Genomic DNA, 23,601 nt, shown 5'->3' with positions numbered 1-23,601 from the left:
GGATTTGTTTGGGGTACATAGCATGAGCCAGAAATTATAGTTTTGGCCACTGAGATTTGGTGGTTGAGTGTTACTGCATTGTAGCCAATCTTAAATGCATAATATAGTTGAGGAATAGGAACTGGGGTTGATTTTTATTAGCTTAACTCTAGTTGAAAAGATTTATAAATATTAATACAATCACTTTAAACTATCTTACAATTTTTTTTGAAGAACAAAGAAATTTGTGCAATGTGTGCCTGCATTTAATAAAGGGGAATACTTTGTGTGTTCCTGAGTTTTCTTGATAGTATGAAAGAAAAAAATCAGGTACTGAGGGATGTGGTTGTAGTAGTATTGCGGATGCCTTGATCATTTGTGAATACAGAGGGGGAAGCTCTAGGTCTTCTGTGATTTTAATTAATAAAAACATCCTTTATTTGCACTTAAAAGTAGCTGCAGCTACTACCATTTAAGATATTTTTTTCAGCTTTCATTGTGCCATGGAAATTAGCATTTTTATTACCACAAATTATTCTTGTTTGCTAATTCCAAAGATGTCCAAAAGCAAGAACAGCTTCCCGAGCTGTTAGACTTTGGAAGAGAATAGTAAATCAACGGGTAGATAGGACCATATATCATATTAAACACAGGGAATTCACCACAAAATCATTACACTAAAAAGCGACAATTTTGATTGATTAAAATGGTATGGGCTGGATAGTGTTAAATTACTATGAGTGATATGACATTATAATTTTACATAGCATATTTCTGCCAAGACAATGAAGGTAAAAGGCATTGTCATCAGATGATAACAGACAATAAGAAGAATCCTGATGTTAGATTTATTACCTGGTTTAGATTTAGAAAGAAGTAATTCTTGTCCTGTTCCACTTATCAAATGACTGTAAATTCAGTGATGATGTAAAATTCTAAGGCAGAGCCACTTATAGGTTTGACAAAGTGCCAGCTATAAAGTATTTATTGTTCTCAGTGGTTCTGCCTTACACACTTAAATATTTATCAGAAACATAAGCCCCTCTGATAAATGTTTCTGATCTTTGTGGCTAGATTTTTTTTAACATTTAGATTTTTCATTAGAAACTATGTCTATATTTTTATCATCTTTATAACTTTGAGCTTATAATTTGAAAAGGCAATATGTGAGTTTTAAAATTTTACTTCTTTTACCTTCTGCTTTTAACTGTAACATTTTGGAGGTAGTATTCTAACTTAGAAATGAAGACTTCCTTATTTTGCCTTCACTATAGAGATGGCCTGGCCAAATTTTCTGAATTTTATCCTTGTCTATTGACCAGATGAGATTTAAGCTGATGATGGTCTAGGTATAGTCTGAGAAAATTTATGGTGTTTAGGTATATTAGGTAATTGTTTTAATGCCACTTACCTCCATGTTTTGTTTCCAAAGGACATGGGCATAGTGGTTTCTTACCCTGGGTATTGGGGAGATCTTGTTTGGGAACCCAGCTGACTGGGCCAAGGATTAGTACCGGCATCAGGGAAAGGCAGCACTATCCTGGCCAGTGACCTGTGGGTGGCATGTCGCGGTGTGAGAACCTCAGGAAACAGGATGTTCTGCATAAGAGATAGGAGACTGAACCTGGTTAGGTCTCCTTAAGGCATTCAAACATGAGACACACAAATGGGAAACAACTCAGAAGCACAGAGACTCCATAGGTTTGCCCAAGCCATCACATGCAAAAGCCAACCATTGAAAGAAGAGCAAAGTCACTGAGCAGTAGCAGAAGCCATAGCTATTATGGAAGTTGAAACACAAAGTAGTAGAGCCATCAGGAAATTAAAACTTGATATTTCAGAAGACTGGAAGTGGGCTGTGTTGCTACAGTAAAGGTGTTGAGATTATTTTTTTTTGTTATTCTTCAATCACACAGCAAACTAACTTCAACTATATTAAACTGGGCTTCTCACCCTTCCTCCAACTTCAAAAAATCTAACAGTTAAGATAATATAATGATTTATAAGATCAAGAATTTCAGTTCTACAAGAGAATTTAGAGATGTCTTACCAAAATTTTTTTCTGTTTATTTTTCAGTGCATTTCATTGCACTGAAATGAAGAACTTCAGTGCAAGAGAGGATAAACATCAAAGTCCCTTCCTATGCTCTACCAGCTGGTCATACACTGTGATCATAACTTCTTAAGGCTATAAACATATTTTAAGTAGTTGTTTCCTCTGGTGCTGGTACAAAGTAGGAGCTCAATAAATGCTTTTTTGAATAGTAAGTCAGTAAAATCTTATGGCATTTGATAGTTTAGATTTGTTTGCAGAGTTGATTAGTTCTAAATAGTAAATATAAGGGATATGGTTAAAAAAAAGACTTTTATTTGACTCTCCCTAATCTATTTTGTTAACACTTTCTCTTCTGCATGCCACACATAATACTGTCATACTCATGTTCAAATAAAGGAGTTATTAGCCTAGTAATCTGATTAAGGGAGATTTATATCCATCAAAAATGGCCCTGGAAAATTCATTGCATAGGACTAGCATTTGGGGTTCAAAATTGCATGGCCAACAGGGCACTGACAGCCTCCAACTAATTTACCGTCCATTCTGCACATTTGCTTGGATTCATGGATTAAAAGTGAAAAAGGTTTTATGTTTGGAACATTTTCTGATTCAAGGATAAGGAAGGTTAGTGTGAAGCTAGGTTCTCTGACCCTCTGATAATTTATGTGGAGCTTTCTGTATCAGTGTCGCTCTCTTGAATATCAAAGGCTAAAGAGTATTTTGAATAAATCATATCTTAAAAGAAGTCTCTGGGAAATATTACATATCTGTTGAGCAGGCTGTTTTATAGAGGGAGAACAATTATTTGAATGCAGAGACATTTCTTCAATTTTAGTTACTTCTGAAAGAATAGTAAGAGGTATCAAAGTTATATCTGCCTCTTTGTTGTTTTTTTAGATTTTAAATTTATATTTAGTTTAGTTAACATATAGTGTATTATTAGTTTCAGTGGTAGAATTTAGTGATTCATCAATTGCATACAACACCCAGTGTTTATTACATCAAGTGCTCTCCTTAATACCCATCACCTGGTTGCCCCACCCCCACCCACCTGCCCTCCAGCAACCCTTAGTTTGTTCTCTATAGTTAAGAGTCTCTTATGGTTTGCTACCCTCTATTTTTATCTTATTTTGTTTTTCCTTCCATTCCTTTATGTTCATATGTTTTGTTTCTTAAGTTCCCCGTATGAATGAAATCATACGGTATTCGTCTCTTATTTATGTTGCTTAACATAATACCCTCTAGTTCCATCCACATTGTTGCAGATAGCAAGATTTCATTTTTTTTTTAGCTGAGTAATATTCCATTGTATGTATATACGACATCTTCTTTATCCATTCATCCATTAGTGGACATCTGGGCTCTTTATTCTATTAGGGACATTGCTGCTATAAACATTGGGGTGCATGTGCCCCTTTGAATCACTATTTTAATTTAATTTAATTTTTTATTTTAAAGATTTTATTTATTCATAGAGATGCAGAGAGAGAGAGAGAGAGAGAGAGAGAGAGAAGCAGAGACACAGGCAGAGGGAGAAGCAGGTTCCATGCAGGGAGCCTGATGTGGGACTCCATCCAGGGTCTCTAGGATCACGCCCTGGGCTGCAGGCCGCGCTAAACCGCTGCGCCACCGGGGCAGCCCGAATCACTATTTTTATATCCTTTGGATAAATACATAGTAGTGCAATTGCTGGGTTGTACGGTAGCACTATTTTTTTCTTTTTTTTAGGGTAGCACTATTTTTAATTAATTAATTATTCGAGAGAGAGAGAGAGAGAGAGAGGCAGAAGGAGAAGCAGGCTCCATGCAGGGAGCCTGGCGCGGGACTCAATCCCTGGGTCTCCAGTATCATGCCCTGGGCGGAAGGCGGTGCTAAACCACTGAGCCACCCGGTCTGCCCTATTTTTAACTTTTTGAGGAACCTCCACACTGTTTTCCAGAGTGGCTGCACCTGTTTTTATTCCCACCAACAGTGTGAGAGGGTTCCCCTTTCTTTGCATCCTTGCCAAAATCTGTTGTTTCCTAACTTGACTTTTAGCCATTTTGACTAGTGCGAGGTGGTATTTTAGCCATTTTGACTAGTGCGACGTGGTTATTTCATTGTGCCATTTTGTTTTAACTTTCAGTTTTGTTTGCCCTTGAGATAAATCCTTTAGAGCCAGATTAAAGAAGTCTTCAAAATAGCATGTAGAAAAAAAATGTATTTCTATTCTTCATCTTGGGTTCATCTTAGGAATTATAAAAATAGATCCTTAGTTTGGGACAAATTCTGAATTGTGGTCTGTATTGGAGGATTGGGTTCCTTTTGACAAGGTTTAGTGGTCTATATTTCCTACAAAAAGACTGCTGAGAATTGTGATGATTTATGAGACATTATTAAGGGGTTGGGTTTTAGAAAGAGAAAATGCCAGCAATTTCCATACTGCTCTACCTTGGAGAAGTGGGAAATGCTTCAGGTGAAGGGCAATGCAAAGGCAATTCTAATCATTCATAAAATTATTTTATTCATTGTACCAGATGTGGTTGTTGGAATTCTGTATGACACAGTAGTCATTCTCTAAATTCTGGAATAAAATAAATCCTAAAGAAGGCAAAGTCAAGAAAAGTTTGCAGTCCTTATTTGTGTGACATGAAAGAAAGAAAAAAAGGTTCAACGAAGATCTTATAACTAGGTGAACTTTATATCCTGTGCTGAGTACAAAAAAAGTTTCAAATGTTGAGATGTGTATGCCAAAAATGTCATCCCAGTACTACAGACTGTGCTAGCATTTGTGAGGGAAGTCCTAAGTTCTCCCAAGGAGACAAATAAGATTATCTTAATGTCCTCATAATTTTTTTAATGAGCCAGACCTTTGTTTTAAGAATCAGTTCTAAAGGACTCAAGGGACTATTTTATCCTAACTTAAAAGAATTTTAGAATTTGAGAATAGTTCTTTCTAGTTTGATAAATTCCCATTCTGTATTAGCTGAGTAAATTTTCATCCTCCTTGACCTGGGGTTATTCTTTAGTGTTAAGGGACTGACATACATGTGGCATAAAGCTCCTTGAGTGGATGTTGGTATTCACACAAGAGGTGGGATATGATTTGGGACCTGCCACAGTTCCAACAATCAACAGTACAGGGCAAATAGGATTGGTAAATACTGAAATTCTAATTAAAAATTGCTCTTAATTGGTTACTTCATTGTGGATGATTGATAGCCATTAATTGTTGCTTTAAAAACTGAGGCTGTATCCATCCATCAATCCATCCTATATTTTTTGATGTATTTCAAAATTAAATTTTCAGTACCAATCAGCACCACTTACCTACTAAGCACTTTAACATAATGAACAATAGAATTTAGTATTTGATTTTTTTAAAAAGACTTTATTTATTTATTCATGAAAGACACAGAGAGAGAGAGAGGCAGAGACAGGCAGAGGAAGAAGCAGGCTCCCTGCAGGGAGCCTGATGTGGGACTCCATTCCAGGATCCTGGGATCACAGCCTGAGTCAGATGCTCAACCGCTGAGCCACCTAGGTGCCCCTAGTATTTGATTTTTTGAGGTAAAATTATAGAGAGTGAAATTTTCTCCTGAAGTTTATAATTTGATGATTTTGGCAAATGCATACTCCTGTGTAGTCCAAACCACTTCCCATCACCCAGAAATTCCCTTTGCACTGCTTCCCAGTCATTCTCTGCTTACACCCTACTGTTTTGATTTTTTTTTTTTCAGGACAGATTAGTTGTGTTGTTCTATAGTTTCCTATAAATGGCATCATTCATATCTACACTCTTTGTAAGATTTTCACTGAGTATGTTTTAGAGAGCCAACCATATTGTTGTATGAGTAGCTCATGTATTTTCATTGTTGAGTACTACCTCAGATGTACTGACTATAATTTGTTTGTCCTTTGTTGATGTCCTTTTTGACCATTATGAATCAAATCACTACAAGTTCTTGTGTGGCTGTTTTCATTTCTCTTGCATATATACTTCAGAGTGGAATGGCTGGTCATAGCAAATGGGTATGTTTCATTTTATAAACATTTTCCTAAGTGAAAGGAAATGATACTTTCTCAAGTATCATTGTACATTCCCATCCTTAATGATCTTTTAAAGAGATTATTTATTTATTTATTTATTTATTTATTTATTTATTTACTTTGAGAAAGAGGGAGAGTAAGTAGTGGGAGGAGCAGAGGGAGAGAATCTTCAAGTAGACTCCTTGCTGAGCAGGGAGCCTGATGCCGGGCTCAGGCTCACGACCCATGAGTTTATGACCTGAGCTGAAACCAAGAGTCAGACAGTTAACTGACTGAGCCCTCGAGGTGCCACTCCCATCTTTAATGATTTCAATCTTTTAGTTCTCCTATACCACATTGTCCTTCTCTGAAGTAAGGGCCTAAGTTGGGTATAGGAATATTGCTTTCATTATAGTATAGCAAGCCATATGGTTCTATAAGTTAGGTTCATATACCTTAGATTTCTACTATTCAGGTTCAGCATATATTTTATACTTCATTGAATACATGCTTGTCCACTATACAGTAAAAACAAAACCTGATTTCTAAGTTTGTCAATTTTTCTTAACCATAAAAATTGGCTAATATATGGCAAGAATTGGGTCATGGCATATCATATATATATATATAGTTTATCATATCATATATATAGTTTAAAATTATATAATATGTATTTTATATATGCTTTTATATAATTATATATATGTGTAATATAATAATATATATTATATATAATTTTAAACACAGGAAAAAAACCTTCAAAAACTGGTACATGTCTATAAAGTTTTTACCAGTTAGAAAATACATATGTTTTTCTAATTTCTCTTTATTAAAAAATGTCATGATAATTGGGATTTTCTAGATGTAAGGTTTTTTTTTTAAGATTTTATTTATTTATTCATGAGAGACACAGAAACAGAGGCAGAGACATACGCAGAGGGAGAAGCAGGCTCTCTGTGGGGATCCCAATGCAGGACTTGATTCCAGGACCCCAGGATCATGCCCTGAGTTGAAGGTAGACACTTAACCACTGAACCACTCAGACGCCTGTATATGTAAGCTTTTAGTGACCTTACTTATACTTACCTAAGTTATTTCCATTTGCCTTTTTAACTATGGGATTCTTTTTCACAAGGGCTCTTCTGAAAGAATCTTTGTGATAGTCTAGGAGACTCAGTTTTAAGGTCAGCTGAGGAGCAGATTACTTCCATCTGCAACTTTGCTTGTGCTGTTGCAAGCAAACCCTGGGTCTGTCATTTTCTAGGGCATCCTCTAGTATATCCTGTTTTTTTCCTAGACAAATTGCAAAAGGGATCCTCCATTGGGTGGGACAATTAGAAAGTGGTGTCAGGACCCACAGGTTGGTTAGTAATTAAAGGACAGATTTCACCACCACCTTACCAGCGTACAACCTATATACAACAGCCCTCCTTTGTCACCTGCAGTTTCTTTAGACTGAGTCCCATTGTTTCCAGCCCTTAAACCCCTAAACCTTTATTTGCTCCATACTCAGAGCCACCAAAGGGAGACCTGTGTCTTAGGATGTTTCCAAGGGCCTCGTCTAGCAATGAGCACAGGGTAAACCCTTCAGACGTATTCTGCTAAGATCTACAGGTGGCAATACAAAACTACACCCTCTCTTTAAACAGAATTAGGCATTTTAAAATAAAAATTTACAGACTTATAGCTCTGTAAGATGATTAGTAATCATTACAAGCAATCTTACTTCATGGTAATTAAAAAATAAATGAGGCTTCATCTTCTGTGATGCATCCAGGCTGAGTGCCCCATTATTTGTGCAGGCTACAGAATCAGCTACTGAGAGAACCCAGACATGGCCAAGAAACCTTGGAGGAAGAGTTTCTCTATAATCCCATTAACTCTGAGTTCTATTTCCCCGAAGAAAGTAGGTGCCTGACATTTTATGAAGACAAATTTTCTTGATAGGGTTCACACAAAGTAGGATTTCTCCACTACTACTCCACTACTACTACTTTATTCAGCTTCCTGGACACTTTGGGGGAAGAATTTTAGATGGCTTGCAGTCATTTTATTATTCCACAACTTCTCCTAGAATTAGGCATATTAAAGAATGTTTCGAGGCATGATATTGATGAGGTATTGAAAGTACATAGAGTAATTGGAAAAGAATTTTTAGGACACTAATGACAAATTTCATGTGGATCCTAACTTCATTTGGTACTGTTTTTAAATGGAAAGTTGTGATAGTTTATAGCAGTTCCTCAGGTGTGTTAGGCTACTAAATATTTTTCCACTTGTCATGGGACAATAGCTCTCTATGTAGGAGCATCTGGCATCCTGAAACTGAAGGTTCTAAGCATTAGATCAGCTTAAAGAATTCAAGAAGAAGGTTTTTTTTTTTTTTTTTTTTGATAGTAATAGACCTTAAAGAACTTATTTTATTTTATTTTATTTTTCTTAAAGAACTTTTAATGATGAAATCCTAAAATTACTCAAGATTCTTTTGGACATGTGAAAAAAGTTTAGTTCAGATTACCTGGAGCAGAAAGGAAATGTGTTGGCTCTTATAGCTGGAATAGCTCACATGCCTGAAGGAATTGCTAAAGGAACATCCTGGAAGGGGTCTCAGTGCCTCTGGACTCTACTTTTCTAGCTAGCTTTTATCTCTGTTTGTCTCTGACTAGGCTTTGTTCTACACACAAGCCCTTTTCAAATGATGGAGAAGATGCCTGCTGGTTGCCCAGAGTCTTAACTTCTAGATTTAGCAATCCTAGCTTAGTAAGAATCCCTTCCTGCCAGCCCAGTTCTAAGAAAGGACTCTGCTCTTCCTTATATCCTGTGCTTAAATGCTGCCATAAAACCCGCTTCTCTTGCCAGAGTGATGGGGCACTATAGTTTGACAATTCTGGCCTGTGCTTCCTTGAGCCTTTCAGTTACATATTGTTAGGAAGCACCCTGAGAAGAAGGCTGAATTTAGAAAGGCTGGGAGTAGTAGGATGAGGCAAGCAAGACAGGGTCAGATCCTGTCTTTATTTAAAATTGTGGTACTTTGTTCTAAAGTCTCTGGGGCAAGCAGGAAATAGAAGATGTCAAAGTCATGGATGCAACCTGTTAGGGTTTAAAAAAGCTAATTTGATACTCTTCCTCTGAATTTAGTCGAGAGCTCAACATAGGGTAGGTACATACAGATTTTAAAACGTTTTTTTTTCTTTTCTTTTTTCTTTTTTTTTTTTTTTTCTGACAAAGCTTTTGGGAAAAGTGGTTTGGAAATGATCCATTGACACTTCTTCACATCTGCCCCTTCCCCATTGGATTATAACACTTGGGATAGCACACTTTAAGGGAGGGAAGTACAACTTCCCTGTTTAGTGGAGTTCCATTTGCCTGGATCCCTGGTTTGCATTGGTTCAGGGCATCAGGAAAGAAAATCCCTGTTTTCCATTCTTTATAGAAGTCCGTAAATTAACACCACCCACTAAGCAAGTCAGTTACTCCTAATCTGTGGAATGAAAATGGGGCAAGAAGCGAGGCATGCTACCAGAGGGCTCTACCTGAAAACAAGGAGGAGTCAGGAAGAAAAGTTTCTACTAATAATGAGTTGAAAGCACCTATTCTTCATTTATTCAACTATTTGAAAATCCTATTTTTGTCAAATAAAATTGGATCTGTGGAGTGACTCTAGAGAGTCACACTCATGCTTAAGGAATCACTACACCTCTGAGCTTATCTGCTTCCCATTGTCAAGGTTGTAAAAGGCTAGTGACTACTGAGTGCCTATTATATGAAATTGTTCAGTGTTTTACTCTGGTATAAAGTCTTCTCCTAAAGTATCTTAAAATCCAGTGGGGAAGGGGCATTAGTGAAATTAGGTAAGTCATGTCGAGAAATCAGGCATTGCTCCAAACCAGAGAAAGGCAATATTAGGGCAAAAGAAGCAGTACTGAGGGAGTCTTCATGAAGGATGTTACACTTGAGTTAAATCTTGAAGGAGTATTCCAGGCAAAGGGAACAGCATGAGTAAAGTTCCATGGCTTGGAGTATATAAAGAATGTTTGGGAATTGATAGGACATTTGACCGGTTGTGAATCTAGCAGAAGAAAGTTAAGAAGGCAAATTGCCAAACACATTCTTTCCTATGAACCAGACTTTATGGTGCTTTTCATATATCATTTAATTTAATTCCTGTGTAGTAGGGACTAGCTCATTTCTTCAATGAAGAAGCTGAAATTTGCAGAGGTTAAACACTGTTTCCTGACCACATGGATAATATTTAAGACAGGAATAAAATGCAGATCTACTTGACTTCAATTTTCAAGCTCTCAACTTTCACAGTGTGGTGAAGCCAAGGACAGAAAGGCTGGGTGAGACAGGTTAAGGAATCTGTCTAGGTTTGCTCAGTTAATCACGAGGAGGGAGAAAGTGAAAGAGCTTGCCATTAGGCAGATTTGGTGCACATGTGTATTCAAAAAAATTTGCCCACACATTGAGTATTTATTTAGAATCATCCTCATTGTACTGTAAGAACAATAATGGGTAAAGAGCATGAATAGAGCAAACATGAGGGTTGAACTTGTGTGTTTTTTTTTTTTTTTGCCTCATGTAAGGAAGAGAGACAAGCCAGCAATCAGGTGCTAAAAACTACAAAATTAAGTCTCCTAAAGAAAACACAGGATGGTGGAAACAGAGTCAGGTAAGGGCTTTGTGCTTTTACATAGAAATGGGATATACTCATTGAAATAACCTCTCATATTCAATGCAGAAATTTCTATTTTTATACTTAATTGAAAAGATTAGCTACTATTCACCACTAGATGTCACTGTAAGACTAAAATTAAATGACTACACGAGGCTCCCCTGCGGCACCCTCCATTTATTTTTCAGTGAATGAGTGGATTAAAAAGTATTAAGAAGGGATACATTTAAAAGCGGCAGGGGTGTTAAAAAAGTGAACAATTTTATCCTAAATATATCTTTTATTGTAATGCATTTCTTTTGGAGAACATTACATCACAGAAAAATAAAGTAACTCCCAGTAATTTTAGTATAAGTGCTGCCGAAGCTAGCACAGCAACTGCCAGTAATGATCTATTTAGGGCTAATATTTTAAATTAATTTTGGTTTGGAAATGTATTCATTCGTCCAAAAGTAGGATTGTATTTTAGACCTAGACTTTGGGTTGTCCATTTGAGGTGGTATTTTAAATTGTGGTTTTAATAAAAAGAAAGCATACCATTAGACAGTGTCCTGTGACTACTGCCATCCACATTTATGAAAACAGTATATCTTCGGAGTGATATGGTGTTGGTGAGATGGATTCTTTGGATTATATGGTTCTTTAGATTCTACAGTGTCAGTGAGTTTAATAGAGGTTAGCTCAGCTACCTTTATGAACACCATTTTACTCAAAGTTATCTTGCTTTGTTAAATTTCACAGAATTTCATTGCCTAAATTATGTGATGAAAATTTTTCAAAAGCAATGCAACTGTATTTTTCCCCCTTCCCTGTTGTAGTCCTTGCATTAATACATAAATTTTGTTTAGGATAAAATCTTCAGGAGTTTGGATTTCTGATTTCACGTTTTAATATTTTAGAATATTATATTTTCTGCCATCGTTTCCTTCATGTTAGTAGTTTTATCATACTTCATCCCTGCTCAGACACATGAATCCTTTCTCTCCGTCTTTCCTTCGATCTGCCCTTCACCTCTCTGGCAGAAAAATTCCATCACAGCGGCCTCTCTGCTATTCATGGCTCACCATGCTTACTAATGTGCTTCCTTTTCCTTATTCAGTCTTCTAAATTTAGTTTGTCATGTAGTCTTATTCTTTTCTTACCAGTTTTTGTCCATAACATCTTTCATTAATCTTTGATAACAATAAAATAGATAAAAATAGCAATAGTTTATTTCCTCCATTTAGCTTTCGTATCATGTTTGTGATTATGGAGCACCAAAATAACTGGCTGGCAAACTAAGCTAGATGACCAGGTGGTAGTTTTTGCAACTTCTGATCAAACACTTATTTGGGTTCCTATTTATTTCCAGTGAAAAGACTGGATATTTGGATTCATGTGGAATTAGCCTTTTTCCAGCTTCCCAATTTTCCATTGTTACTACTTACTAGTTATTTCATTCAACTATTTCTTACTACTTTTAGGGGAGTTTCTACTTTACAGTTCTGAATCTTTGGGATTACACAAAAACATGAGAATAGGGCTTTCCATCAAGGTTTTTCTTTTATTTTTTTAAGATTTATTTATTTTTTAGAAAGAGAGAGTGAGAGAGCAGGGGGAGGATCAGAGGGAGAGGGAGAGAGAGAATCTCAAGTTGATTCCATGCTGATCATGGAGCCCTATATGGGGCTTGATCCCGGGACTCAGAGATCATAATCTGAGCCATAACTAAGAGTCTGCTGCTTAAACCACAGAGTCACCCAGGCACCACTCAAGGTGGTTTTTCAAGTCTACTATTAAACAGCATTTTCTATTGTGCAAGCAGACATAGTATACCTGAGATCTAGATATATGTTAATTTCTTTGCTTTTTATCCAAACTTCACTTTGTGCAGAAAGGCTACATTAAAAATCTTTCCTCCATGTATTCTATATACAAAAGGTGTATAGAGATAACACATGAATTATGCAACTTGTCTTTATTAAGGACATAGTAAATGAATGTTGGCATTTGGCTGCTGTTGGTATTTTTATTGTGGGGTTATTTAGCAGAAACAAGAATCAGCACCCCAAATCTGATTTCTGCCACATATGGATACAGTTTGTTTTTCTTGGTTCTGAAGACCTCATCTGGCCTGGCAACCTACCTTCCTAAGGTGTGGCCAATGCTGGCTTGTTAGTAAGCCTGCTACCTGATTGTCTGATGGCCTGATACTGCCTTTTTCCTTTTACAGTAGGAAATATGTTTTAAGTGTTTTAACAATAATCAAATAACCAATATGCAGAATATATGAGATGTAAGGAAAGCAAAAATAAAATACTCCATGGTTTCATGGAGTGCAGCTAGGAATTGTGAAGGATATGACCGAGAGTATACTAAAGAGAAATAATAAGAAGGTGCAAAGTAAAGCCAGTTATTAAGTCATCTTTAGACACCTTAGAGCAGATGAGTCCAATTACAATTTTTGTTTGAATGAATCCATTTAGTAGAAACTTCTGTCAACATGCAGGGAAATCTAAGTCATTGTTGCTCAAAGTGGGGCCCACAGAGCAGCAGCACAGGGTCACTGAGGACCTTTTGAGAAATATAGACTCTCAGACCCCATTCTCAACCTACTAAATCAGCACATTGCAGTTCAGCATGATCTCCTGGTGATCCTCCTGCACATGATGGTCTGAGAAACACTGGTGTAGTCATGGTTAGAATTAAGACTACTTGATCTGTTTAATTTAGTTGCTTCAAGTTTCCAATGCTGGAGTTCCTTCTCTTTTCTATCCTCCTCTTTTTTCTTTATTTTCATAAAACATCTAGGAGATTATTGCTACAGAAGTTTCAAAAGTCTTTTCAGACAACAACAATGAGTGCAGCTTTAACTTTCCCCAACTCCAAATCGAGATTCATGGAAAGGGAAAATAGAAAATATCTCCGAACGGTTTGAGTAGTTAATATATTACTGGAACATTGTTCTCTGTAAGACTTTGTTCCCTAAATAAAACAATGATACAAAAAAGAACCCGCACTAAATTAATATTCTTATTGTGTTTCCTGTCCCTTCCCGCTGTGAAATGACTTCTTTCTTTTCTTCAGTCTCTTGCTCCCAGACCTCAGCTCACTCACCCCCTGTTCCAGCTGGTAACAGTTTATGGAGCATGTTGCAGTGTTAATACCTTGTTAACGTGGTTTCAGCTGTTGGGTCTTTGAGACGTCAATGTCAGGACTATTTTACTATAAACCCTTGATGGAGAGGGTAAATCTGGGACGTGTGGAATTTGTACCTTCTCACACTGCAGGAAGCTGTATAATTATAGACATCTCTTCCCATGATGCCGTGTTGCTGGCTGGGTAAATAATTAGAACTATTCTGCTTCTAGTCAAATAATTAGGACAATTTTAAAATTTATTGAAAATTATTAGTGGGCTAGACATGCAATCATTGGGATCACCTGATATTTTTAAATTGCCTGTAGTCAGGCATCAGAGTTAAAAGATTGGATGAATATTATAACCTTTATTTTAACATAACATTTTAGAATTTGTAACAGAAAAATAGAATAACATTTCTTCTTCCAGTTTTGTCATACCAACACATTTTTAGAATTCTCTAACTTGGTTAGGATATTACATTTTGGGGTGCCTGGGTGGCTCAGTCGGCTAAGCAGTTAAACATCTGCTTTCAGCTCAGGTCATGATCTCAGGGTCCTGGGATGGAGCCCCACAATGAGCGGTCCTTGCTCATTGAGGAGTCTGCTTCTCTCTTTCCCTCTGTCCCTCCTAACCCCTCGTCCTCTTTCTCTCAAATAAATAAATAAAATCTTTTAAAAAATAACATTTTTAACATATAACAGAGTAATGCATAGAATTGAGAAATCATATTGTAGACCTGAAACTAATATAAAACTATTAATTATACTTGAATTAAAAAGATAAAAATAACATTTTATCTATTAATTTTTTTAATGTGGCATGATTTATTGAAAGCAATATTTTTCTTTTTAAAGAAACATATATTGTTCAGATCTTCAAGTCAGGAAAGAGGGCTAAAAACATTTTGGTGGTTCAAATTGAATATCATCCAGTTTCATCCTAAATATAGTATATTTAATCTTTTTTTCTCCACAAAGGAAAATGTAGTGAGAAGCATGCTTTTTTTTTTTTTTTTCCTCACACTCTTTTTTTGGTTAATTTAAACATGCAATTTGGTCAATTTTTACTCTTGCTTGCAAGGTTAACTATAGGTCAGCACTGTTTGTTTCTTTAATATTGACTTAACTCTGACTGCTGTTGACATTTTTTAAGGTCTATTTCTTTTAATACTACATAATTTAAGGGGAAAAATCAAGACTAATTAGTTGTTAATGAGAAACACGTATAATGAGAAACAAATGTAACATTAATGTCATGTACAATGTATATCTGTGTGGTTTAAAAGGTAGGAACATGGCCATTATTCAAAATTAGGGAATAAAATCATTGTAATAATTACTAGCAGATGTGTTGTAACTTGTCTTGCAAGTCAAAATTTCTTTAGACGATATGTTGCAGTGTTTTATAGTAAGCATTTGATATGGTTTTTTGGAAGGGTTTATACATTTTCTTTTAATCACAATCTCTTTTAATCTAGCTGCCTGGCATCTATAGAAGATTGGAAAAGATTTAAGCTACTGTTTTCTCTTCTGTACAACTTTATTATCCCTCACAGGTACAAAGATCATTGTTGACACTCTCATGCTGGGTTTGATTGTGGTGGTGCATCTTTCTTTCAGGTTGTGGTAGGCTCATGGTCTAAGGAGCATGCTGTGTGTCCCAATTTCCAGTTTACAATTGTTGCGTCCACTACCAGAGATTGTTTAATTTCATGCAGGGGGTGGCTGGCCTCATGGATTCCTGGTACATGTAGGCTATGGACCTGGACCCGCTAGTTCTTAACCTTGTATGTGTGGATCCTGAAATGCTGAGCAATGTCTTAGGTTTGAGCAATAGTCTTTCCACTTCAGAGAAGTCTAGATAGAGGCAACTCTGAAATGCCAACCTGTGAGAACTACGGACGATAAAGGGCTATGTGCATTGGCTGTGGTAGTGAAAATGAAAGGATGAGAGTGAGGAGGGCCAGAAAAGGAAGGCAGATGTTGAAACAGCCTGTGTTTTAAGGTTTTAAGTCTTGAACTTTTGAATGATGCAAGGTTTTAAGTCTTGAACTTTTAAATGATGTCCACCCAAGTAGGTGATAGTAATAACAATTTTATAGTCCTATTCATCCATCCCTGCATTCATCCACCCAACAGATATTTATGAAGTATCCTCTATGGTTGGAGCAGAAGTTAAAGAAATGAATAGAACATAAGAAGTCTCTTTTCTCATGAGACTTATATTCTTTTTTTTTTTTAATTTTTTTTTAAAGATTTTATTTATTTATTCATGAGAGACACACACAGAGAGAGAGGCAGAGACACAGGCAGAGGGAGAAGCAGACTCCACACAGGGAGCCTGATGTGGGACTCGATCCAGGGACTCCAGGATCATGCTCTGGGCCAAAGGCAGGCGCTAAACCACTGCGCCACCCAGGGATCCCGAGACTTATATTCTCATGAATAATAATATCTAGTATTATTCAGACTTGGGATAGTCTAAACATGCTTCTAATTCTTTTAAATATGGTATCTCATTTAATCCTTATGACAGTCTTAATAGATTATTCTCATTGAAGAAATAATAAAACTCTTTAAAATAAGCCATCACTAATAGTAAAAATGAAAACACATCTTTATAGAAATATATACTTGTTAGAAAAATATTTTTAAGATTATTTATTTATTCATTCATTTATAAGAGACACAGAGAGATAGGAAGAGACATAGGCAGAGGGAGAAGCAGAGTCCCTTGGGGAAGGCTGACCCAGGACTTGATCCCAGGACCTTGGGATCATGACCTGAGCCAAAGGCAGACTCTCAACCACTGAGCCACTGTGGTACCCCTAGAAAAATATTTTTGAACTTCTTAATCAAATAAACATTCAAGTTACTGGAAGAATTATGTACATACCAGTTTAAGTGTAAGAAACCATGTAAAGAGAGAGAAAAATCTCCAAATTAATATTAAAATTAACTCTGATAAAACAAATTTAAAGGAAAGGGCAAACATCGGAGTGTGTGTAGAAAGTATGTTTTACGTTTATGTTGGAGCAGGTTACTAATGGGCTCCTAGTAAAGGATACTTTTTTCAAAGTTACAGTACATGGACTTCTTATATCAGAGTTACCTGGGATTTCTGCTAAAATTGCCAGTTTGTGGGAATTTCTCTAGACATAGTATATACAAACACCTAGAGACAGGGCTCAGGAATCTGCATTTTTCACCTAATCCCTAGATGATTCCTACTCACATTCAAGTTTGAGAACCACTGATGTAGAGTGTCATTTTCACAGTCTGCTATCTCAGATGGTCTCTATTTGACATTCTCAAAAGTTATGTTGTCAGCTGGTGAACATCTGTCTAGAATTCTTATACAAACAATAATAGTGTGTAATAGTATACAATATCCATTAATGTTGAACAAGGGTGTGTGTTCTCTGGTATTGTGAAACCTAGAATATTGCTTTCATTTCTATGTGTGTTATGAATCAGTGGCATAAATTTAAATTTTTGTCTGACTTCATCTCAGATGGATATTATTTCATTTACCTATACAATGTTTTTTGTTTTCTACCTTTTCAGTATGTCCTCAACCTTCTCTCCAAATTTCTTTAATTTTGAAAATAATTATTTTTATAAGGTTAGGACAACTAATTACTAAATGATTTGCAATCAGAATCATTGTTAAATATATATTATTAATATTATTATTACCATAATTAAATATATATATCTTTCTTTTTTATTCAGGTAAGAGTGGCTGAACTATATAACAAACAATTTTAAAATCTCAGCGACTTACTGCAGTGAAACTTCTAGCTTATGCTACTAGTCTAACATGAGTGAGTGGGGCTTTCCTCCTTACTGTCACAAAGGATCATAGGCTAAAGGAGGCTCTGCATCTTGTAGTTGCACTATCTGAAACATGAGGCTTCTTTGACAGAGGTTGAGAGTTGAAGGTTCCCAGATGGATTTGGAAATGCTTTGATTTAGAAGGTGCCCATACCGTTTCCTTCCATAGACCATGGGCTCTAACCATAGTTCATGTGGCTTTATGTAATAACAGGGGGCAAGGAGTGTGAGGGAAAACTTGAATATTGGTGGACAATAACATGCATGCCATATTTTGATACCTTTAAATTTCAGTTCCACATTGCTTGGCTTGAATGAAGCAGGTGTGGGTTACTATATTTCATTTATCCAGGAGGGAGACAGAAAGAAGACATCTTTGTTAAAATACATTGTTATTTGTTTTTTTTTTAAAAATTTTTTAAATTTTTATTTATTTATGATAGTCACACAGAGAGAGAGAGAGGCAGAGACATAGGCAGAGGGAGAAGCAGGCTCCGTGCACCAGGAGCCCGACGTGGGACTGGATCCCGGGTCTCCAGGATCACGCCCTGGGCCAAAGGCAGGCGCCAAACTGCTGCGCCACCCAGGGATCCCAATACATTGTTATTTGTATCAGCCAAACAGTGAATACAATTTTTCTTAAACTGGTATGGTTATGCACTATGAAAAAAACACAAAAAGTGTGTAAGATGCCAGAGAAAAATGGTCATAAAAAAAAAAAAACAGGATACTTGACCAAGTGAGACTCAAGTGATAGTTTTTAATCCTACAAAAAATTTTTAAAGGCATGACAAGGCTAACAAAAAGGCATATTGGGCAGGTACTACAAGGAACTGCATAGAATGTCTTAATAGGTAGTTTATATAAAAATACATTGTGTGAACAGTTATAACAGTGAATAAAACAAAGTCTCAGTTCTCCTGAACTTAGCTTAAAAAGCATAATAATGGCTACCCTTTACTTGGGCTTACTTTAGTACTCCTGTTACTACTTTACATACATTATTTCATTTAATCCTTATAACAATCTCACAAGGCTATTGTAATTGAAGAGGAAAGGCTGAGGTGAACTTTGAGGAGTTAAGCATCGTATATATTTTTTTAAGTTTATTTATTTATTTATTTATTCATGAGAGCACACAGAGAGAGGCAGAGACATAGGCAGAAGGAGAAGCAGGCCTCCTGCAGGGACCCCGATGTGGTACTCGATCCCAGGACTGCAGGATCATGCCCTGAGCCAAAGGCAGACGCTCAACCACTGAGCCACTGAGGTGTTCCAGCATCGTATCTTTTAATGGTTTTTTTTATTCCTGTGAATCAGTAGTAGGCTTAGAAATGTTAGGTTGGGTCATATGAAATAATCATTATTGTAGGTCAAAAATGATCAAATATTGGCAGTTTCACACAATTCAACCTAGTAGTCAAAACTTCTGGAAATTATTATCAGAACAAAACTAGGAATTGTTGTCCATTATGATGGTAACAATGTTTACTGAGTACTTCAGTGTGTCCACTATTGTACTAATGTTTCACATGTATTTTTCCTTTTAATTCTGGATTAGTTTCCTATGACTTCTGCAAAGAAATTATCACAAACTTAGTGGTTAAAAGAGGCCTACACATTTATGATCTTGTAATCTGGAAGTCAGAAGTCAGTGTAGGTTTCACTGGGCTAAAATTAAATTATGTAGGTTTATGTTCCTTCTGAAAGTTCCAGAGGAGAATCCTTTCCTTTAGCTTTTCCAGCTTCTTAAGGGTGTCTGCATACCTTGACCCATGGCCTCTCCCTCCATCTAGAAAGCCAGTGATTCCATCCTTTAGACTTCTGACTCAGTACTCACAGTTCTTTCTTTGGTTCTAAAGGACCCCTTGTGATTACTTTGGATCCATGTGCATAATACAAGATGATCTCCCTACCTCAAGGTCCTTAACTCTTTTTATAGCTACCCTTTAGACCCACTTTCATGAAAATTTTAATGCCCTCTGCCCAGCTGAGAGCACAAGTCAGGCTCATTAATTTCAGAAACAGTATCTACCCTGTCTCTGTCTCCTACCCAAATGGAATATTTTATATCAGATGTCTCTATTCATATGTGTCTCCATCACACACATTCTATCACTCACATAGACACACCAATGCACTTCCATCCATAGTAATCATTTTTAATTTAAGTTAGAACATTTGTTCATTAGGCATTTATCTGAAAGCCCTGCCTTGCCACGATCACCATGAACTGCCAAACGCATGGGTAAAATGACTGATACTCTAAAAAGACAGGACTATATACACTGTTACTTTTTCTGTTCTCTAATCACTTTGTTAAAAAATAAGTATATCAAACACACATAAAAATAAAGCCTTTAACTTTTCTCATGTAAAGGAATGGTAATCTTTTTTTAAAAATAAAGCAATAGTATTGTACATCTCTGCATCTTTTGTAAGAACTCTTTCTTGAGTACATTTTTTGTTTCTTTCCTCTCTCCAGCAGCCCCTGGCCACTCCCACTCCTTCCTTTGTGGTGTGCCGCCGCCGCTGCCTAGCTCTGACCGACTGAGGACATTCTTAATGTAATTGAATGTTCTTAACGTAAATATTTACAGGAAAACTCCTCAAGGTTAGTAAGAGATAAGTGATTCATCATCTTTTCTTTTATTTCTGGGACTGCCAGGAAACTCAGGCCCTAAATTGGCACTAATATGGAAAACAGCTTCTCTTCTCCTTATGTGTGAATTCATGATTATATTTCATTATTAGCCAAAGATTTGTGTGTTTCAAATTATTTAAAAATCGTGGACATAGTATGTATTTTAAGGGAGTAATATTAAAATCATTTATAAGCTACCAGATAGAGCTTCTGGTGAGGGCTTTTAGGCAAATGATTTCTAAAAGGGATGGATTTGGGAAGAGAAGGTTGTTATCCCTCAAAGGCATCCATGAGCAGAAACTGAAAGTGGTAGCCTGGCTTTAATTCTTCAGGCAATTGATGATAGGGCACTATCTAGAATTCTGCTTGTCATTTTTGTGATTTGGTCTGCCTGAAGCTGAGCTAGTGAGATGTTGAAGTTCAAAATTTTGCAGAGGTAGAACATATAAAAAAAGAGTCTGAAATGCCAAGTGGCCTGACATACTGATGTCATATTCTAGGATTGTGGGTAAGCACATAGAAATATGAAATCAGACAGGAAGACAAACCATAAGGGACTCTTAATTAAGACAAACCATAAGAGACTCTTAATTATAGAAAACAAACTGAGGGTTGCTGGAGAGGCTTGAGGTGGGGGAATGGGGTAACTGGGTGATGGGCATTATGGAGGGCATGAGATGAGTACTGGGTATTATGTAAAACAGATGAATCACTGAACTCTACCTCTGAAACCAATAATACATTATATGCCATGTTAACTAGTTTAAATAAAAATAGAAGAAAATTTCCATTTTATGGACATGATCAAAAGTATATGATTACTAATTATACATAGGGGATAAAAAAAACCCACATAGATATATAGATTCCAAAACATTCCATTCTTGTGTGCCATGACATAAACAAGAGTGGCTTTAACCCTGGAATACAAGCCAATGGAAGTCTTGTCATCATTGTTCTGGCATAATGTCTGTGTGTAGTAAATGCTTCATAACTAATATTGAATTACCGAGGGCAAATTTTAAATAGTGCACACTTTTGAAAGTGGTTGTGTTTCATAAATAGGAAAAAGAAGAGTCAGAATCTAGCTGTGGTAATAGTGTAATAATGGCTTGGATCATTTATCTGCAAAATTAATAGGGATTTTGGAGATAAGATTGATAACTAAAGGGGGACAAAGAGGTGTTATTTTTCATGTATCTTTGGTAAGAAGAGACCAAGTTGATGAGGACAATGGAGGTGACAGAATGAAGCCTTTTCTCTGGTTTGAGTCCCAAGGAAGGAAGTGGAAGAAGAGCCATGTTATGAAGACGTGGTGATACTTTGGGAAGAAGATAGGCTGATTTGGAGCCCAGGAAACAAAGTGCCACATACTTTTGAGATCTTAAGAAGTTAGTACAGTGAGGGTCTGTGCTGTCATGAATATGACAGCCCTCCTCCACAGAGGAGCATTCTTAAGGAGGATGTGGGTGTCTGAAATGGTGGCTCCAAAATGAACTGACATGTTCTTGAACCTATGAGATACTTGCAGTGATACTTAGATGCTACTGGGGAAGATTTTGAGTAATATCTTTATGTTCAAGAGCATTTATTCCCTACTTTTGATTTTTCTATGTGGAGGGAACTCTTGGTCTGTCTCTTCCCCCTTAACCTGCTAGAAGAGTTTTAAAGGAAAAACTGGATATTTGTGCCCAACATCTCCATCTCCCCTTTATCTTTGGAAAGAGCCTGGCTGCAAGAAGCACAGCTCTTACTTTTCTCTCTGTCAGGCAGTGAGAGGATCTGTCTTACCTAGGAAAGCCTGTGGTTTACCTCTGCTATGACATGGGAAGCCGTCTATGCCTATTTTGAGGGTTTAACATTAGAGAGGCCCACAGATCTGGAGATAGGAGCCACTTTGTTCCATAATCATTTTACTAGTAGTAAAGATGATATCTTGGACTCCTGCCTCATTCTTGTTTTATTTCTAAAATGTTTCAAGACACAGGCAGATACTGTAATAATTCATTGATATTATAAAATATATGATTTGCATGCAAAAATCAACCGATTTCATTATAGCAGTGTTTCTTAACTGAGCTGCCCCCCTGTCCCCATGTGAGGAGGGGACATTCTGGGTTTTCCTGACAGGGGATGGTATTGATACCAGCATCTACTGGGTAGTTAACAGAGATTTGCTAAATGTCTTAAAATGCATGGGCTAGTCCCCTTCTCCCCAGCCAAAAACAACAACAAAAATTACTGGTCTCAGAATGTCATTAGTGCAGTACAAAGGCTGAGAGACCCTAATATACACAAATAATAATCTTTGAGAAAATAAAATGAGATCTCCATTGGGCAGAAACTCTGTTTCTGCTAAAAACTTAAAAATCTGAAATTTTCGCTTAGAGAAAACGCTGTCAAAAAAAAGGGAAAATAGTTAGGAACAAATCCAACAATAATTGTGCCAAATATACATGAAGGAAATGGTGTAACATTCTTAACTTAATCAAATTGAATGACATCCCTCCCTCTTGTATAGGATGCTTCACCCTTATCAAAAAGGCAGTGCTCCGTAGGTTGATTTGTAGACTTATTTTGATACTAATAAATACATCAGCAAATTTCTTTTTGTGGAATTAGATAAGTTGATAGCAAATTTCATATAGAAAATAACTTGTAAAGAAGATGTGGCTTATGTATACAATGGAATATTACTCAGCTATTAGAAATGACAAATACCCACCATTTGCTTCAACGTGGATGGAACTGGAGGGTATTATGCTGAGTGAAGTAAGTCAGTCGGAGAAGGACAAACATTATATGTTCTCATTCATTTGGGGAATATAAATAATAGTGAAAGGGAATATAAGGGAAGGGAGAAGAAATGTGTGGGAAATATCAGAAAGGGAGACAGAACGTAAAGACTGCTAACTCTGGGAAACGAACTAGGGGTGGTAGAAGGGGAGGAGGGCGGGGGGTGGGAGTGAATGGGTGACGGGCACTGGGGGTTATTCTGTATGTTAGTAAATTGAACACCAATAAAAAATTAAAAAAAAATAACTTGTAAGAATAGCTAGGACATTACTGACAGGACAGAGCTATGAAGGGGGTAGTGCTACTATATTTTAAGACACCCTGTAAAGTCTCTGTAATTAAAATGGTGTGGGGCTGGTGCATGAATAGGTAGAACAGTGGATGGATCAAAAAATTCTAGAAATAATTGCAAGTACATGTGGAATTTTAGTGTATGAAGAAGTTGTTGAGGGGCACCTGGCTAGCTCAGTCAAAAGAGTATGCA

General features: G+C 36.6%; 1 protein-coding gene and 1 long non-coding RNA gene across 49 annotated transcripts in view; one reads left to right on the top strand and one right to left on the bottom strand.

Moving 5' to 3' along the window:
* The window catches only part of LOC144293771 (uncharacterized), a 583,355-nt gene that overhangs the window by 94,220 nt on the left and 465,534 nt on the right, over nucleotides 1-23,601 (top strand). For 22 of the 24 annotated variants that reach the window (XR_013361068.1, XR_013361061.1, XR_013361060.1 and 19 more), the window contains 3 exons: nucleotides 10,630-10,715; nucleotides 15,319-15,396; nucleotides 20,163-20,291. This is a non-coding gene — a long non-coding RNA (uncharacterized LOC144293771). The remainder of the gene's footprint in view (nucleotides 1-10,629; nucleotides 10,716-15,318; nucleotides 15,397-20,162; nucleotides 20,292-23,601) is intronic. The other 2 variants (XR_013361104.1, XR_013361085.1) reach the window with 2 other exon arrangements.
* LOC144293718 (uncharacterized) overlaps nucleotides 1-23,601 on the bottom strand; it is a 110,185-nt gene that overhangs the window by 37,486 nt on the left and 49,098 nt on the right. For 2 of the 25 annotated variants that reach the window (XR_013360996.1, XM_077864727.1), the window contains one exon: nucleotides 1,436-1,531. The exons of 18 other annotated variants lie outside the window; for them this stretch is intronic. Coding sequence is in view for 4 of the 7 variants with exons in the window: in XM_077864727.1 (XP_077720853.1) it covers nucleotides 1,436-1,531 (96 nt within the window). In the remaining 3 variants the exon portion in view is untranslated. Of the gene's footprint in view, nucleotides 1-1,390; nucleotides 1,532-17,958; nucleotides 18,011-23,601 lie in introns of those variants that run through there. 5 more of the 25 variants (XM_077864732.1, XM_077864740.1, XR_013361017.1 and 2 more) reach the window with 3 other exon arrangements.

The sequence above is a fragment of the Canis aureus genome, chromosome 2, assembly GCF_053574225.1.
Source record: "Canis aureus isolate CA01 chromosome 2, VMU_Caureus_v.1.0, whole genome shotgun sequence".
In the NCBI taxonomy this organism is placed as follows: domain Eukaryota; kingdom Metazoa; phylum Chordata; class Mammalia; order Carnivora; family Canidae; genus Canis; species Canis aureus.
The sequence above is the reverse complement of the archived record's forward strand: the minus strand, read 5'-3'. Positions and strand labels throughout refer to the sequence as shown.